General features: G+C 32.8%; 1 protein-coding gene across 1 annotated transcript; it reads left to right on the top strand.

Moving 5' to 3' along the window:
- The first annotated feature begins 7,818 nt into the window (after nt 1-7,818).
- On the top strand, nt 7,819-19,614 carry LOC142330378 (uncharacterized). The gene is made up of 4 exons (XM_075375603.1): nt 7,819-8,015; nt 10,000-10,176; nt 11,764-11,902; nt 19,513-19,614. The coding sequence occupies exons 1-4, from the start codon at nt 7,950-7,952 to the stop codon at nt 19,551-19,553; spliced, it is 423 nt and encodes a 140-aa protein (XP_075231718.1). The 5' UTR covers nt 7,819-7,949; the 3' UTR covers nt 19,554-19,614.
- Nucleotides 19,615-19,907: the final 293 nt, after the last annotated feature.

Here is a 19,907-nt window from a genome sequence, read left to right as displayed (position 1 = left end):
GATTGGACTACTGGACAAGTCTAAAGAAAAAATAGAATTTTTGGTTAACGGGTTACTAAGTTTTTAAATTTAAAAAAAAAACTTTTTTGTTTTTTTTAAACGGAAATTTTGGATTCACATGGATGGATATATAAATGTTTAAAATTTTGTGAAAATTAGACAACGGACAACCGAGTTATTTCTGTTTTTTATAGTGGACATTTCGTGCAAGTTAATACAGGAGAGTGACGTCACTGTATTTAACGTAAATAAGGACTTGGAAAATTTTCACTAATAAAACAGTAGGTATACTGAATTTTTTCTAAGTGTTTACAGACTTTTATAGGGGTAATTTTAAACGTTCATATCTTGTTATCCGTTGGTCGTTGACCAAAACTGTTCAGGATCTATACGAATTGGGTCATTTCCTATCGATTGACCGCCCTTATTATTTTTTTGGGGGGGACCGTTTTGACCCCCCTTTTTTTCTCTTTTTTTTTGATCGCCCCGTTAGTCCTGGATCAAAACCGTTCAGGATCTATACGAATTGGTCATTCCCGATTGATTGACCCCCTAATTTTTTTCGATTTTGGGGGACCATTGACCCCCCCCTTATTTTTGGCTACCCCACGCGTGGGGTATCAAAGTAAAGGGAATTACTTGGAGAACACAACTGCTACATAGTTGTTGAGTTTATTTATCATCCATGGCGGATAAAACAGAACAAAGTTATGCAATTCTCAGGCCTTCCGCCGCTGAAACCGACTGAAGAAGAGGTCTATACTAGTGGCTTAAAGGAGGTTACTCTTCGACTAGGACAAGCGATGATGCGTTACAAACAACATCTGGGAAAAAACATGTTAAATTATATGCATGACCATAGTAAAAAATTAAGAGAAATATACACTGCTTTAAAACATCTGCAGGAGACTACGACTACTCCAGAGACCAGTTCGCAATATACACAGACTGATATGCCCCCTGGTGCACATCAGGAAGACATATTAAGTCTTGAACTAACTGATGAGGAACTTCTGGATATGACCGCTAAGAGATGGTCTGCCTGGACAATGTCTAAAGCCAAATTAATTACCTTGCCTGCAGAGGGCGTTACAGATACCTGTCAATTTATTGATATCATCAAGTCCAAAAGGGCAATGGCAGAGGGCAAGAAGCCTGGAATGATAGCTGTAGACACTTCTGTCATTATGGATGACGAATACGATACTCAGACCAATAAGTATACTGTTTTATACGACTCGACAGAGGGCGACAGGGCTGCTGCTGGGTGTATACTAGGCGCGGTCAAGAAGATCTTACTAAGGGCCCCTAATGCGACGTTCATTCTGCCAAGTGGTCCTATTGGTGTCATGATTAAGAAGATGATTATCTATCTGTTCAGGACTAGTGAGACGCCTGCATTGATGGTAGCGCCGAAAAAGACTGAAGAGAGTAGGACGCGTTCTAGATCCGCTTCTGCTCGGCGATCAACACCTCCTGTGGAGGGCAGCAAAGTGGTGGTTGTCCGGTCACAGGGCAAGTCGTATGCTGATCTACTCCGGACTGTAAAGGATAAGATCTTTAAAGACGAGGCAGGGGAAATCCTGTCCCTTCGCAAGGGTAGAAATGAAGACTTGGAAGTCAGAATTAAAGATGCTAAAGATGCGGCTCAGTTTACCGCAACATTGAGAGACAGGGCTTCTGACCTACAAGTGGATTTTCGTACTAAGGGCGACCGACACGCAGTGGTGCACGTTAAAGACATGGAAGAGCGTACCACAGCGCAAGAATTAAGCGAGGCTATTACGGCTGTTATTGGAGACACCGAGTCTTTCAGAATTAACTCATTACGGCAGGCTTATGGAAATACTCGAAATGCGACGGTAATAACCAATCAGAGGCCTGCAACTAAGTTAATTTCCAGTAGAATTAAGGTCGGCTGGGTTCACTGCCGGGCTTTTATCAGGACTGATAATATGAGGTGTCAAAGATGCTGGGCCGCTGATCACACGAGTACGGTATGTAAGGGCCCGGATAGGTCAACCCTTTGTTACAACTGCGGTCAGAAAGGCCATGTGATAAGAAACTGCAAGGAGGCCACTAAATGCCTTGACTGGAACGGCACGGACCATCGCACGGGAGGAGTGCAGTGTGGACTACCTAAATAATGGCTAAAATAATACTATCTAACGCCAACAGGAGCATTCTTTCCCACGATCTGGTGGGGGAGACTGCGAACGATCTTGAGGTTGACGTTATAGTCACCACAGAGCCCAACCTGAGAACGGCGGCCAGAGGTGATTGGTGAGCTGACGCGGTTGGGGATGTTGCTGTCAGTAATGTCTCCGGCCGTTTTGGCTGGCACCTACTTCATAGAGGTGAAGGAATTCTGGCAGTAGCACTCCCGGACTTTGTCCTTATAGCCGGTTACGTAAGTCCAAACATTAATATCGGGGACTTTGCGCAGTACATCAACGATTTGCAGAGAGTCATACAGTGGGCACCTAGTAGACCTATACTCTTAGGCGACTTTAATTGTAAGTCCATTTTAACTGGCAGCTCTTATACCGATGCAAGGGGACGAATCTTCATTGACATGATGATGACCACAGGGCTGATCTGCCTGAATGACTGCACTTATACCTACGAGGCAAGAGGCCATAGATCAGTGCTGGATATTACGCTGGTGGACGGCAGATGGAATCCTTCCGTCTTTAGTTTGAGCGTTCTTGAATCTGAAACCGGAAGCGATCACCTAGCAACTTTGCTTGTTATGGAAGGCGTAAGACCTTCAACATCAGCTACTGCATGATTTAGATTTAGTCCAAGACAAGTTGAGGTGGTGGTTAACAAGATTGCCAGGACCCTATCTGATGGAAGAATAGTAACGCCGCAAGTCCTTCAAGAATCAATTATTACAGAACTGTGTAGAGTCCCGCAGTTTGGAGGGGGTCGTCACCCAGTATACTGGTGGACGTCTGAAATTGCAGATCAGTGAAGAGTGTTACAATTTTGGCGTAGGAAAAAGCAAAGGCTGCGACCCGCTGGCTGTGCGCCGTATGACCAGGCGAAGGAAATATTTGTCCAAGCTAGGCGTACTTTGAATCATCTAATAAAGACTAGTAAAAGAAACTGTTAGAAACAGTTGTGTGCTGACTTGGATTCAGACCCGTGGGGACGGGCATACAAAATAGTAATGAAGAGACTAGGACGCCGCTTGCCTGACCTAGTTTCAGAAACGGCCAGACTGCATCTTCATAGCCTCTTCCCTGTTCAAGACGAGGGACATAGGGATATAATAGACTGTGAAGCAAAACGCTTTACACAAAACGAGGTCGCTATTACCGTTTCTGGTCTGAAGGATAAAAAAAGTCCGAGTCCGGATGGAATCCCGGCTGCTCTCCTCAAAGGATTAATGAAGATAATTCCCTGGGAAATCACTGACGGGGCCAATTATGGAGTACAAAACAAGACTTTCCCCGCATGCTGGAAGGAGTCACGGACTGTTTTCCTGCCTAAGAAGTCCGGCAATCAAGAAATCATTAGCTATCGGCCGTTGAGTCTCATCAATAATATGGGAAAGGTTGCCGAGCGCTTGGTAGCGAACAGACTTATCGAAGAATTAAAGTCCAAAGACGGGCTTCATGATAATCAATTTGGGTTCAGGAAACATAGATCCACGCTGCAAGCTCTGGATAAAATTACCAACTGGGTATTGTCTGTCAGATCTGGTACGTGGCGTACCAGAAGAATCCCGTTGCTTATTCTGTTAGATATCAAAAATGCCTTTGGATCGGTACGGTGGGATACGATTATGGCAGCTCTCACGGACAAACAGATTAGTTCCTATATCAAAAGACAAGTACGAAAATATCTGATTGATAGGTGGACTTTGGTCGAGGCGCTCGTAGGTAAATTTAGATATCAGCTTCATGGAGGAGTGCCGCAGGGGTCTGTGTTAGGCCCCTTGCTTTGGGTAATAGTAATTGATGGAATACTCAGACTGAGATTACCTGAAGGCTCGGAAATAGTTGCTTATGCCGATGATTTGGCTATATCAATTGAAGCCAAAACTGAACGTGACCTTGAAGTTACCGGTAATGAAGTGCTAACATTGGTTAATAACTGGCTCTCGGACCGAGAACTATCTTTGTCTTTAGATAAATGTCACTATATTTTTCTGGCTGGAAGAAGGCGACTCAGAGACCTAAATCTCCGCGTGGGCGATCGCAGACTAGACCGTGTGGCAGTAACAAAATATCTTGGTGTCATTATAGACCCAGCTCTAAAGTTTAGTCCTCATCTCGCACAGAAATGTACAGAGGTCGAGAATACCGCAAAGGCTTTAACAAGATTGTTGGCTGGACATGAAGCTACACGTGCATCTAGGTAGCGGGTCATTGCCTCAACTTTAACCTCTGTATTATTGTATGCTGCACCTATATGGGAAAAAGCACTTTGTGTTGCAAGAAATGTCGCAAGACTTAGAACTCTGCATAGGCAAGCTCTTATAAACATCACTTCTGCATACCGCACCATATCTTACGATGCGGCTTGTGCATTATCATCGGTTCCTCCTATCAACCTCTTAGTTAAAGAGCGATCACTTAGGTATGCCAAAACAAGAAGCCCAAGCCAACATCAGGCGCATATGGCAGGACAGATGGAATCTTTCCACTAAAGCTACCTGGACCAGGAGATTGATACCCGACTTGGGCATGTGGCTTGATAGAGGACATGGGGAGGTTGGTTATTATCTTACTCAAATACTTTCTGGGCATGGTAGCTTCGAATATTATTTACATCGATTCGGTAGAAGACCAGCACCTATTTGCATGTTCTGCCAGGATTCGGATACTGCCGAACATACTTTGTTCCACTGTAATAGATGGCCTATACGTAGACGACGTGCAGGGATGCAAGAATTAAATCCGGAGAATCTGCTTCTTTTTCTCCTGCGATCCACTAACAATTGGAACAAAATGGAGGAGTTTGCCAAGATAGCGCTAAAGGCTAAAGATGATGTAGCCCTTTTAAGAGGCCATTGAGGCCCCGTGGTAACTTAGTAGTTTAATATTTTCGTTAAGGCCAGCAGCTATGAGGAGAAGATCATTTCTTCGTTTGGGGATCATAACAACTGGGTAATGAAAAGACCGAGACCCGGTTCCCTCGGCGGGGGCTAGGGACGGCTTTTTTGGGCCTGGTTCTCTGTCGGGGGGCTTGAGGCAGGCACATTAAAACAAAAGATCCAACCGGGGAGGCTGACCTGCTGTGCCGGACGTACAGCCGGTGGGTGGGGAGGCCTTCTTTGAGTTTAAGGGACACTTTCCCGGGCTGCGCATACTTAAATGGATACCCGGCCCGGGGAAGTAGGGGGAAAAAAAAAAAAACATTGTTGTAAAATATCTTATTGATGCCTCCTTTGTATTACTTAAAAAAACCCCTATAAGCACAATGAAATATTTAATAATTTTGTGTATTATTAGCTTAAATTTCCATATTAAGTATACAAATTATCTTGTAATCTCATTTATTGAAATGAATTAAACGACCTATTTACAAAGCAGAAGATAGACTGTTATTTATTCATTTAAAACAAATAATATTCCCCCTTTTTTAACTATATTTTTTTAAGAAAAACACATATTTTAAATAAATTTACTGTAATTATTTAAATTTATAACCTATTGAAACGAAAAAACTCAATAAAGGTTTTTCATACAGAATTTTCAATAATTTACTTACATTTTTACTCACCCTTAAAACCAACCAATAACCGAAGATGGTCACTCGTGTGACAATGTGACTGGAAAACATATTTAGATGTTACTAATATTGTATTTGTAAAAAATGGTTATTCTATCAGAAGTTTATAGTTTTAAATAACTTTTATCACCAGCCATCATGAATAAAGACGTAGCAATAAGACCTTTAGTTTTTTAAATTCTTTTATACAAATTATAATTATAAATATATATTTTGTAAAAGTTAGTGTTTCATGGAAGCCGCAACACAAAAATGTTCTATTTTTATTATTTATAAAATTGTTGCAGGTAATTATGTTAATGTAATTATTATTTTATATTTGCACTCACATTAAACAGAAAGAAAGTCTAAAATTAATTAATTCACTCTCTTTGTCAAATAAATAAATATATATATAGATATATATACAAACACACACACACACACACACACACACACACACACACACACACACACACACACACACACACACACACACACAGAGAGAGTTCTTTTTCCTGATCTTTAGTTTTCTGATGAAATTTCTTAAACTCAACACAAAGAAAGTAGGTCTAAAAGTTATGGTAAAAATTGAAACTCTCTTGTCAAAAATAAAATTAAAATCAGTTACGTAATCTAGAATTATGTAAAGAAAGTTTTAAAAGAGTGACGTTTTAGATATTTATGAACTAGAAATGTTAACAGAATGAATGCTATGGAGAAGAAAATTCTTCTTGAATAAATTTGGAAAACGTATGCATTTTCGGACAAAATAAAATACTGAGTTCAGAATTATTAAAAAAGAAGTAAAACTCTAATTACACAAAACTATAAAAAAAAAACAAAAACATGTAAATTAATAAGAAAAGTACAATTCTTAGAAAATAAAATGTTGAGGAAAATTTATGTTCAATATAAAAAAATGAAATGATAGAATCAGGAGAAAAAATAGTTGAGTAAATTATTTAATGAACCACCCGTTGTAACTATGATAAAGAATGAAATAATATAGTAGCCGGAACACATTGTATGAACAAAAGAGATGGAAAATGTGAAAGGTATATTAAGGTAAATGTTTGCCATACACCTTACAAAGTTTGTATTTTCTTGTATAAGTCCTTTAGGTAGAACAAGGGAGTGATATGATGGAGTCAAAAGGATCACATGTGTGGCTTGGAGGAAATGGGTAAGAACAAACTTAGATGAACGCTGATGATCATAAGACTATAAACTAGCTATTCACTCACCCAAGTTATTAAATATGGTTATGGTGTATTTGGAAACAAAAAAAAATTTTTGAATTATTTGCTATTTTTTTCAGTTTTATATATAGATTCATACATATTCTATTTTAATTATTTTATAATAATGTATCTACAAAACAATATTCAGATCATTTGACTAGTTTGATGCAATTTCTTTTTGTTCTGCGGTAATCTTTAAATTACTACATAATTACTATACATCTGCTAATTGTTTTAAAGTTCTAATTTTTGTTTTTTCTATAAATTTTTACCCTCTATAAAATGAATTAACTAAACCTGGCTGTCTTAATACATGTCTTCAATCTTGTTCACCTCTTTACAAAATCTGCTACAAATTTCTCTCCTTCTACATTTATTTTAAGATCTGTATATTTTATCTTTTATCAACCTACCTATTTTCAACATTTCCTAACCACACCACATTTCAAAGACTACTCTTTTTCCTTTTCCGTAATCTAAACCTCCTATAAATCATACACTATTTTAATTCTCACAATACCTTTTTACTTATGGAAGTGTGATTAAGTATTAGTTGTATGCCAAAATGTAGAGGTTAAAGGAATCAACAAATTAAGAGTACAGAAGATAATAGATAAATATAAATTAAAATACTGAAATTAAGTAAATAAATAACCACAGAAAAAAATATAATAAATAAAGAAATTGAAGCAAACTTTGAAAGTACAAAAGAATGCCTAGATTTTTAATTATTCATATTAATATATCTATCTGATTAAATGACACTGTATAATTAATGATAGAAAGATAAGTGTTAATGACAAATAATTTTTTTTTATATAATGCTGGTTATCTGCATTGCTATCACGTTTCTATTCAGTAGTAAACTGATAAATAACAAAGATTATTTGAAGAGATTAGTAGAATAAAGAAAAAATAAATTAATCTTATCAAAAAAAAAAAAAAACTCCAGGAATAAATCATCATTATTATTAAAATAAAATGTCTTGTTATATATATCAACTGAATTCTAATAACCATAATATTGGAAAAAATAAAACAAAAAATGTAAGTATAATTTAAAAAAAGAAATTATTTTTTATTTATTTTACTTAATGATTTTACAATGTTATGCAAGCATCAATATAATTATAATAAATGTAAACATGGACACATATGGATAATCATTTCAAATTACGTCGAATATATAACGTACTAAGAGTACGGTTGAGAGAATATCACTTCCAGATTTAATATATTTTTTTGGTTGAAACTGAACTTGGTTATAATTATTAGCAACCATCTCAACAGTTTTTTACTCAAAATTTTTATCACAATTACAAAGTTGAATTTTGTAATAGTATTGTTTCTGTCTGTTTGAAATACTTTACAGTAGAGTACATTGCATTGTTTTATCTCATGCTAAACAAAAACATCTATTTATATAAATAATAAATATATATATAGTGGTATCATTTTGGCCTTTCTTCTACAGGTGTCAAGTTCAAATCCCAATCAGACATGGTAGTTTTCATACACTACAAAATTCCATTTTCATATTCCATGCAAAAGCTTCCGTAGTGATATAAAAAAAATTAAAGAAAAAAATATATATATCATTATTTTCAATAATTGCTCTTATCTTAAAATAAAACATTTAAGACATATTTGAAATATTTTTTTTAGAGGAAATTTGGTTCAATTTTATAAATAAAAAGTCACTTTGTGTAATATTTACTATTGATGATAACATAAATTAAATATATGAAGATTACTAAATAATAATTCAGAAGAAAGCTTTAATAAAAAATTATTTCAATTTTTTTTTAATGAAAATCTTAAATAGAGAGGTAGAGAAACCAAGTATTTTTATATAATTTTGTTTTAATTAGTACTGTTTAAAAATTCACCGACAGAGTAATATTTTTTTCTATAAAATAAAACATTTTATTAAAAAAAAATTATAAGCTTAAGTATTGTGTTGACTTACATCCAAAAATTTCTAAAAAAAAATTCTGATCATACATATGATGTCCATATAGAATGCAACATTTGAATTGCACACCATTGTCAATTTTTCAGGTTGGTGGCATTGTTCCACATTCTCATTTTTCATCAGTTTGTGTTACAATTAGAATTAGTGCCATGGAGTGTTGTATGGAGCAAAAATGTGTTATTATGGTGAAAGTGGATTACAAATTTAAATTAAGCACTGTTGGACTATAGTGTTTTTAAGTCAACATTTTATTAAGTTATTATTTAATAATACTAAAAAATATTATCTGTATTGACAGTTTATTTATTCAGTTAAACCGAATATTCTTGAATGCGATAAAGTGTAGAGTTAGATTATTATCCTGCTTCCAGCTATTCTATTTGAAACAATTTTTTTTCAGTTATTTTATATTACACAAAAGTTTAACCATGACCTTGAAAAAGCCCAGAAAAAATTTTCTGGAGCACCCCCCCACTAATTTTAGCTACGAGCCACCACTGCTAGCAACTAATACTTAAAAGCAAACATTAATTAATTTTGCTTAGCAATTAAAGCTATAGTCTTATGATGAGACTAATGAAAGGAGACCATTATAAAACAAAATTACATTCTATATTTTAATAAACGTTTTTTTAGAAATGATAAATGCACTTGAAAAAAAGAAATTTAAATAATTACCAAACATAATCACCATTACAAAAAAGTTAATTTTACATTGGAATTGTGGTAGAGGAAATTCACCCCAAAAATATAGTATAATGGTAAGAATTGCATTAAAAAGAATATGAAGAAACTTGAAAAACAAGACTTGGTGGAAGGTGACTAAATTTAGATAAAATAATAGGATGTAATTATTCATATTGAAAAGTCCTTCATAGAATGATTTTGGTAGTTACAATTATAAAGCTGCTTTCAGGGTTCAAACCAAAAAAGATACTCGTTTGTTTTATTGTAAAAAAAAATACAATACCATGTTACAAAAATACAATATTACAATAATTGAAAGTTAATTATCATTAAATATTTAATTAAAATGATTTTCATTTGTTTTTAAAGGTATCAGTATATTTATTACAAATTATAACATTTATTATGTGCTGGGGATATTTACTATCAATAGAAAGTATCGATACACTTAATGAACTTAATAAATTACTTGCTGAAGAAAATTTTAATGGAACAATTCCACCTCCAACAGGTCCAGATGGAATTAGGTTTTTCAGGAAAGTTGAGGTAAGGATATAATTTTTATAAATAAAAAAATGTTTTTAACCAAACGTGTTAGATACTCCAAAACTAATTTCTGACTTTTTTTTTTTTTTTTTTGTCTTCAGTCATTTGACTGGTTTGATGCAGCTCTCCAAGATTCCCTATCTAGTGCTAGTCGTTTCATTTCAGTATACCCTCTACATCCTACATCCCCAACAATTTGTTTTACATACTCCAAACGTGGCCTGCCTACACAATTTTTCCCTTCTACCTGTCCTTCCAATATTAAAGCGACTATTCCAGGATGCCTTAGTATGTGGCCTATAAGCCACATTTCTGACTAGCTGTTGAAAATAAACTGGTTGACATACCAACAGAGTACATTTACAGTAGCACTCTGTGATCCATCATCTTGTAGCACACCATATATTTTGATCAAAATTAAAGAAACAATAGGTACTGCATTATCATACTCATGATGCGATTCGATTTTTCAAGAGATAAAAATTTTATGAGTAACAGCACTGACAGAGATTCGGAGACAGGGCAGAATACAACAAAAAATTTAAAAAGATACTGTAATTGTAAAATATGGCAATGGTGTAAAGAAACTGTAAGGAATTTTTTTATCAGAATTTATATATCCGAGACTGTAGTAATATCAAAAAAAGTTTATTATGAAAAAAATGGCATAACTTTGAAACAAACGTATGAATTTCCACGAAAATTATTCTTCTACATGGCAACTGATGGCGCCAGAAAATTAATGAATTTTATCAGCTAAAATAGGAAATTTTCTAGCATTCTTCATATTCGCTAGACCTGAAATCAAGAGAATACTATTTCAATGAGATGGTGACCAAACATCAATCAAGTTGAAGGCTGGTGGCTAATTACTGCTATAATGTTGACAAAGAGCTCAGAGATGAGCTCATCAGAGCTCAGGCATGAGACAACTCATCAGGGATGGATTAATAATACGGTTGGGTAGACTGGCAGAGATGTTCTTTGATGAAATTACACAAAGGCTAATGTGATATGATAAATTCCTGAATGTGAGTGCCAATTATGTGAAGAAATAATACAAAAAATATATATGCATAAATAGCAGGTACTTTTTCTTTTTTTTTAACCTCCAGCACCACCGTTAAGTATTGCTTCAGAGGATGAAATGCCATGCGTTTGAAAAAGCCATGCCTGAATGGAATTCAAACCTGAGACCACCGGATGAAAGGCTGAGATGCTACCACTTGTGCCATAGAGACCGGCATATATAATGGGTACTTACAAAAATAATAAAAACTATTACTCTATCTCTTTTTTGGGTTAATCAGTTAACTGGAAATCAGTTTTGGAATAGCCTTCATATTACTTATGTGATCTTATCTAAAAGTTTTACTTTTATTCATTAATTCTCTTCTTTTTTATTATCCCTTTGTGCCAGTCAGCATTGAATTTATAGCTTTGATCTAAAATCTCCAAACTGTGTTCTTTCTCTTTTTGTCACCTTTTAATTATAACTGAAAGTTTATTTAAATATGAACAAATACAAATACATAAAATAACTATTGTGAAATCTTAACGATTTTGATTCTTTTTTTTTAATTCTAGAGCATTCTTCAAAAAGATCCAAAATTATGGTCAATTTTAAAAAAGATTAATGAAGAATTAAAAAGGAATGGTACTACTTTTGAACAAGCAGATGTAGATCAATTGTACAAAAGAATCTTAGATGAATGCCAACCAACAGGTATGTACATAAATAATATATATATATAAAACACTAATTTGTAATACGAAACTGATTTTTCTCACGATGATTTCCTAGATTATTTAGCATTTATTTTTTCATATTTTTTGGTGAATTCCTCTTAGAAAAAAAAATTTTTAAATTGAAAACTGTTAATGAATTAAATTATAAATTTTATGTAAATCAGATTTAGAAAAATAGATGAAAGAGTAAAATTTCTAACAATTATTTGATATTATAATTTTCTTAATGTAGTATTAGAATTTTTAAGGTAATATAAGGTTTTTACATTTTTTGGAGAACACTTATGCAACAATAAAATAAAATACAGTACTTTTCAAATGTGCCTATTAATACTTGTTGGACAGAAGATGAACTAACTTCTTTTGATATCAATACAAAAATAAACTTGTGAGAAATTATATCCTTGATTGATTATTTGCATATTCAGCAGAGTATTAAATTAAAGTTAGATGAACAATATGTTACAATATCACATTTTTATCACTAATGGTTATTTTTTTGAAGCTGTTAATTTGTACTTTTCTGAAAATATCCAACAAAAATTGTGTTCCATTTTTAGTTGCGAAAAAAATTCCTTGAGATAGATTAAGTAAGAAAAGTCCAAATTAACTCTAAAACTAAAAAGAAAAATCAGTATATACAAAGATATACTGAACTATTCAAATTTTTTTTCGTCTTCAGTCATTTGACTGGTTTGATGTGGCTCTCCAGGATACCTTATCTAGTGCTAGTCATTTCATTTCAGTATACCCCCTACATCCCTAACAATTTGATTTACATATTCCAAACGTTACCTGCCTACACAATTTTTTCCTTCTACCTGTCCCTTCAATATCAAAATGACTATTCCAGGATGCCTTAATATATGGCCTACAAGTCTGTCTCTTCTTTTAACTATATTTTTCCAAATGCTTCTTTCTTCATTTATTTGCCGCAACACCTCTTCATTTGTCACTTTATCCACCCATTTGATTTTTAACATTCTCCTATAGCACTGCATTTCAAAAGCTTCTAATCTTTTCTTCTCAGATACTCCAATGGTCCAAGTTTCACTTCCATATAAAGTGACACTCCAAACATATACTTTAAAAATCTTTTCCTGACATTTAAATTAATTTTTGATGTAAACAAATTATATTTCTGACTGAAGGCTCGTTTCGCCTGTGCTATTCGGCATTTTATGTTGCTCCTGCTTTGTCCATCATTAGTAATTCTACTTCCTAAATAACAAAATTCTTCTACCTCCATAATCTTTTCTCCTCCTATTTTCATATTCAGTGAATGAATATCTTTGATATTTCTACATTTCATCACTTTCGTTTTGTTTATTTTCATGCGGTTGTTCTTGCCTAGGACTTCATCCATGCCTTTCATTGTTTCTTCTAAATCCTTTTTACTCTCAACTAGAATTACTATATCATCAACAAATCATAGCAAGCATCTTTATCTTTTCACCTTGTGCTGTTACTCTGAATCTAAATTGTTCTTTAACATCATTAATTGCTAGTTCTATGTAAAGATTAAAACGTAACGGTGATAGGGAACATCCTTGTCGGAGTCTTTTTCTTATTATGGCTTCTTTCTTATGTTCTTCAATTATTACTGTTGCTGTTTGGTTCCTGCAAATGTTAGCAGTTGTTCTTCTATCTCTGTATTTGAACCCTATTTTTTTTAAAATGCTGAACATTCTATTCCAGTCTACGTTATCAAATGCCCTTTCTAAGTCTATAAATGCCAAGTATGTTGATTTGTTTTTCTTTAATCTTCCTTCTACTATTAATATGAGGCCTAAAATTGCTTCCCTCGTCCCTGAAACCAAATTGGTCTTCTTCTAACACTTCTTCCACTCTCCTTTCAATTCTTCTGTACAGAATTCTAGTTAAAATTTTTGGTACATGACTAGTTAAGCTAATTGTTCTGTATTCTTCACAATTAACTGCTCCTGCTTTCTTTGGTATCATGACTATAACACTTTTTTTTTAAGTCTGACGGAACTTTCCCTTTTCCATAAATATTACACACCAGGGTGTTAAATCTATCAATTGCTTCCTCACCTGTACTGCACAGTAATTCTACAGGTATTCTGTCTATTCCAGAAGCTTTTCTGCCATTCAATCTTTTAATGCTCTCTTAAATTCAGATCTCAGTATTGTTTCTCCCATTTCATCTTCTTCAACTTCCTCTTCTTCCTCTATAACACCATTTCCTAATTCATTTCCTCCATACAACTCTTCAATATATTCCACCTACCTATCGACTTTACCTTTCATATTATAAATCGGTGTACCATCTTTATTTAACACATTATTGGATTTTAATTTATGTATCCCAAAATTTTCCTTAATTTTCATCTATGCTCTGTCTATTTTACCAATGTTCATTTCTCTTTCCACTTCTGAACACTTTTCTTTAATCCACTCTTCTTTCGCTAGTTTGCACTTCCTGTTTATAGTATTTCTTAATTATAGATAGTTCCTTTTACTTTCTTCATCACTAGCATTCTTATATTTTCTACGTTCATCCATCAGCTGCAATATATTGTCTGAAACCCAAAGTTTTCTACCAGTTCTCTTTGTTCCACCTAAGCTCGCTTCTGCTGATTTAAGAATTTCTTTTAAAAGCATTCTCCCATTCTTCTTCTACATTTTCTAACTTATCTTTTTTACTCAGACCTCTTGCGATGTTCTTCTCAAAAATCTTCTTTACCTCCTCTTCCTCAAGCTTCTCTAAATTCCACCGATTCATTTGACATCTTTTCTTTAGGCTTTTAAACCCCAATCTACATTTCATTATTACTAAATTATGGTCGCTATCAATGTCTGCTCCCCAGGGTAAGTTTTGCAGTCAACAAGTTGATTTCTAAATCTTTGCGTAACCATGATATAATCTATCTGATACCTTGCAGTATCACGTGGCTTTTTCCATGTGTATATTCTTCTATTATGATTTTTAAACTGGATGTTGGCAATTACTAAATTATACTTCGTGCAAAACTCTAAGTCAGTTCCCTCTTTCATTTCTTTTGCCCAGCTTGTATTCACCCACTGTATTTCCTTCCTTGCATTCCAATCTCCAACTATTATTAAATTTTCATCTCCTTTTATGTGTTTATTTGCTTTGTCAATTTCTTCATATAAACACTCTACCTCATCATCATCATGGGCGCTTGTAGGCATATAGACGTTAACAATCGTTGTCGGTTTAGGTTTTGATTTTATCCTTATTACAATGATTCTATCGCTATGCATTTTGAATTACACTACTCTCTTCCCTATCTTCTTGTTCATTACAAAACCTACTCCTGCCTGCCCATTATTTGAAGCTCAGTTAATAATTCTTAAATCACCTGACCAAAAGTCATTTTCCTCTTCCCATCGAACCTTACTAATTCCTACTACATCTACATTTATCATATCCATTTCCCTCTTTAAATTTTCTAACCTACCAACTTTTTTTAAATTTCTAACATTGCACGCTTCGATTTGTAGAATGATATTTTTTAATGTTCTGGTGACCCCTTCCTTAGTAGTCCCCACCCAGAGATCTGAACGGGGGACTAGTTTACCTCCAGAATAATTTACCAAGGAAGGTGTTATATGAAAATCATTGCTATATGAAAATGCAGACAGCTACATTTTCTTGGAAAAAAAAAAGCAGCTGTAGTTTTCCATTGCTTTCAGCTGTGCAGTACTCAGAGGACTGAGTGATGTTGATATGGGCGTTTAAGTCGTCCTGACCTACGCCTTTAACAACTGCTGAAAGAGCTGCTGCCCTCTTTCAGGAATCATTCCTTGGTCTGGCTCTCAACAGATACCTCTCCAATATGGTTGCACCTTCGGTCCAGCTACTCTGTATCACTGAACACTCAAGCCCCCTCACCAACGGCAAGGTCTTATGATTCATAGAGGGAGTATTCAAATGTCCATTCAAAAACATCAACTGAAAATTGATTTTTTTTAAACAAAAGAGTTTTACACTACTACAAGTTGGTACAAAGCCGAAGCCTGTAGTTGAAGAAGATGGTGAAATGTGAAGGGGCAGAAATAACAGTTTCAGAAAAAACATGAGTACAAGCATCCAGAAAAACTATGTTATAGCTTTTAAAGGAATATTGCCCACTACATCCAAGATGATCATTCACAATCAGCCAGTTGAACAAGTCTTGGCGGTAACTTGTCTAGGTTTCAACTTTTTCACAGTAACATCTCATTTCATAGGAAATTTGATATTACTAATAAGATTGAACGATTTAATTAAATGAAAGGAACTGTGAAAAGAGCACAAAAGAAAACAGTAATGTGAGAAAGACTCTTAAAATTTTACCACATAATTTCATTGCCAAGTTGTTTATATGGAAGTGAAACATGGACAATGACTTCTACATACAAACAATTACTTCAAAATTATAGAAATAATATTTTTTTAATGATTAGTTAAAGATGTACTAGACTAGGTAGAAGGAAAAACATCCACATAGATTAAGATTTTCATATTTTTTCACTAAATAGTAAAGTTGATAGGCACAGAAAACAATAGCTTGACACATTGAAAGAATGAATAATGAATAAATTCCAAAATTATAAAAAAAAATTAAATCAAAGCGTCAATTAATCAAAGCGTATTCTCTAAGAGGAAAAAGAAATTTTAGAAGAATGAAGCACCAAATAATTTTTAAATGGATGATGTAACAGGCTTCATGCCTCATACATGTGGAAAAGAAGAAGGTTATTAGTTCTAAAAAATAGCCTACCTCCTGCACTTCAAATGCACAAAAATTATATCAAATTGTTAGTTAATTAATTTATTGTAACTAAACTACCGTAGTAATAAATTAAAAAAATCATTCTTTTTTTAAATTGTGCTTCAATAGGAAATTAAAAAAAAAAATAATTTCTCATCAGAAAAAATCTAACTTTTTATAGTAAATTGCAAAAAAAAAATAATTTTAATGTTACCCCTAAACCCAAAATAACCGTTTTTATAAGTGAATTTTTATGTACTTACATAATAATAATGTACGATGTCCTATTTAAAGATTAATAACTCTGGACTCCGTAAACTCTTGACTCCTGGTAGGAAGTGCTGTCTTCAGGGGAATTTATTATATTAAATTTTAGCAAAAATTGAAAAAAAGAAGTACTAAAGTATTTAAAAAAAAAGGGTTTCTTACAAAAGTTGAAAAGCCTTTTTTATCAGGACAACAAATTGCCCAATATTTTTTTATATTCATCCCCACCCCAAAAAAATAATTGAGATTTTCTTTTCTTTTTTAGCTATTTCTTACCTCAAAGAAGAAGTTAATGGCGATTTTTACATGCATATTTTCTACATCAATGTGCTTTCAAATGTCTATAAAAATTTTCTCCCACTCCATTCCTATAATCTATGACTACAAAAAATTTTGTTTGAATAATTTAAAAGTTTAAGAGCTCAACGTATAATACCCATTGTGTTTAAAATGTGTAATTTGTCAATATACTAGACATTTGAGAATAATGAAATATCAATAAATTTTACATTTTAAATGGAATGTGTATTATACATAGAGCTTTTAAATTTTAAAAAAAATTCCAAAAATGATTTTTCATACCCACAGCTACAGGAATGGAATGGTAGAAAAATTTTTATAGTTATTTAAAGGCCAATTAACATAGAAGATATTCATGGAAAAATTTCCCATTAACTCCTCTTATGAAGCAAGAAATAGTGAAAAAAGAATAAAGATTTCATCATTTTTGTGTGTAAGATGAATATTAAAAAGAAAAAAAATATGGGAATTTGTTATCTGATAAAAAAGCTTCAACTTTTGTATGAAAATGTTTTTGAGAAAATGCTCAAATAAAATTTATACATTTTATTTTGGTCAAAACACCCCCACTTTTTTCCAATTTTTTCAAAAATTAATATAAAAATTTCTCTGAGGATGGCAGCATTTTTTTATCAAATTTGAAGAAAATTGGTTTACGGAGTTCAGTTATTAAGCTTCAAATAGGGCAACATACAATATATAAAATACAATATACATAAAAAAAATCCTTATATAATACATAAAACCCATACATAAAACCCTTATAAAACTTGCTATTTTGGGCTTAGAAACATAACATTATTTTTTTTTTTGTAATTCTAATATATAAAGTTAGTTTTTTGTGAAAAACTATTTTTCTCAAATTTTCTTTAAGGCATAGTTTAAAAAAAAGAGTGATTTTTTTTAAATTCAATTAATATAGTTTTTCTTTTAATACCGTTACACTGTATGCAATATTAGCTAGGAAATAAAAAATCCAGCTAATTTCTCTGTTTCAACCTATTTCTCTGTTTGTGAAATAGTACAAAGTAAACTGGATAACCTATGCTCTAATGTATATAATATAAATAAATATTTTATTCCAATCAATACATAATAATAGATATAAAAGTCAAGTCATAAATTTAATTGCTACTATGTAGGTATAAAAAAAAACTCCATAGACATAAAAAATTAACCTGGTACACTTATAATAATATTGTGTATCAATAAATGCAAAAATAAGACACTAAAACACAGTTACAAAACCAGAAGCCACTTATGCAGCAGATACTCTCCACTTAAATGAATAATCAAAGACTAACAGACTCCAGAAAATCGTAAGAAGAATTGAAAGAATCTGCATGAATAAAAAGTACCAGAAAGACAGGCAGTGGTGGATTGTGTACAACAGAGTTAGAACCTGTAACTGATTCCATGTGTAAGAGGAGACTAGGATTCTTAGGACATATCTCGAGGAGGCAAGTTACAAGACTCCTGAAACAGCTAGTACAGAACAATCTCAACTCTAAAAACATCTACACAGGATACAGATAAATCAGTGAAATAAGAGAGGATCTGAAGGAAATTGGCCTTACCAGAAGACATCACAGATAAAATAAAATTAAAGAAGAAAATCATAAACAAAAACACTCACAAGAAAAACTCACAACATGAACATTTTCAACAGTACAAAGGGCACTAAGATCGGAATGTATGAAAAAGCACTGGGAGGACTGCAAGGCCCAAACAGTTCCATCGAAGAGACTTGAATAATGGATTGACTAAAGTGATCCTGTGCTGTCGTAAAAGATAATAATAATACGATATAAAAAAGAACTACTTTAGCAGAAAAAGAACTTCTTTTGCCAGACAGTTCAAAGGAAAATATGGTAAAATCTCAATTGAGATGGCACCATAAAATACTCAATTAAACTTATGAATATATTATGAAACAGCAATAAATGAAATGTATAAAGATACTAAATAAACAAAATAAATAACAATTTAGAAGGCATTACTGAAAATGATCTGAGCACATATTTAAACACTCGTTAAATGGAGATATAAATTTTATTTTTTTAATTTTTAATTAGTATTATTTAAAAACTTGACAGAACAGAATAATACTATTTCCGTAAAGGAAAAAGAATTATTTTAAATAAATTGTGTGAAGCTCTTTCTCGGTAGGTAATTTATTAAAATACTATCTTTTTTAAAAGTTTCATTATGAAACCTCCAAAAATAATAATAATAACCAGAAACAAAATATAAATGTATATTTTATTTTATGTTGCAGGTCCAACCCTATCACCATTTGATAGATTGTTCACTACCTGAAAACTTTGTTTATAATGTGGTTTGAAATATCTAAATAATAAAGGAATGTCTTTCTGACAAACTTTGCAAAATATATTCAGTAAATATATAAATCCATTGCATTATAAAAAAATCACCACCATAAAAAAAATCACAAAATTATGTGATAAAATACTAGTTTTCTTTTGTAAAATGAAAAAAAATTATTTATTTATATATATATATATATACACACACATACGAGTATATATATATATATATATATATTTGACTAAGGCAGTCCATAACTTCACAATATCATCCTCCAGTGATAGTTAAGAAACAGTATAACACAATGATTATTCCAACAGATATTTAAAATATCTGTTGTCATGA

The sequence above is a fragment of the Lycorma delicatula genome, chromosome 9 (assembly GCF_047948215.1).
Source record: "Lycorma delicatula isolate Av1 chromosome 9, ASM4794821v1, whole genome shotgun sequence".
In the NCBI taxonomy this organism is placed as follows: Eukaryota; Metazoa; Arthropoda; class Insecta; order Hemiptera; family Fulgoridae; genus Lycorma; species Lycorma delicatula.
The sequence above is the reverse complement of the archived record's forward strand: the minus strand, read 5'-3'. Positions and strand labels throughout refer to the sequence as shown.

What these genes read in the sequence shown, in the direction of transcription:
- LOC142330378 (XM_075375603.1), top strand. Translation starts at nt 7,950, where the DNA reads ATGTCTTGTTATATATATCAACTGAATTCTAATAACCATAATATTGGA. An exon ending in GAAAAAATAAAACAAAAAAT is followed by an intron (nt 8,016 to 9,999) that starts GTAAGTATAATT and finishes TTGTTTTTAAAG; the next exon opens with GTATCAGTATATTTATTACA. An exon ending in GGTTTTTCAGGAAAGTTGAG is followed by an intron (nt 10,177 to 11,763) that starts GTAAGGATATAA and finishes TTTTAATTCTAG; the next exon opens with AGCATTCTTCAAAAAGATCC.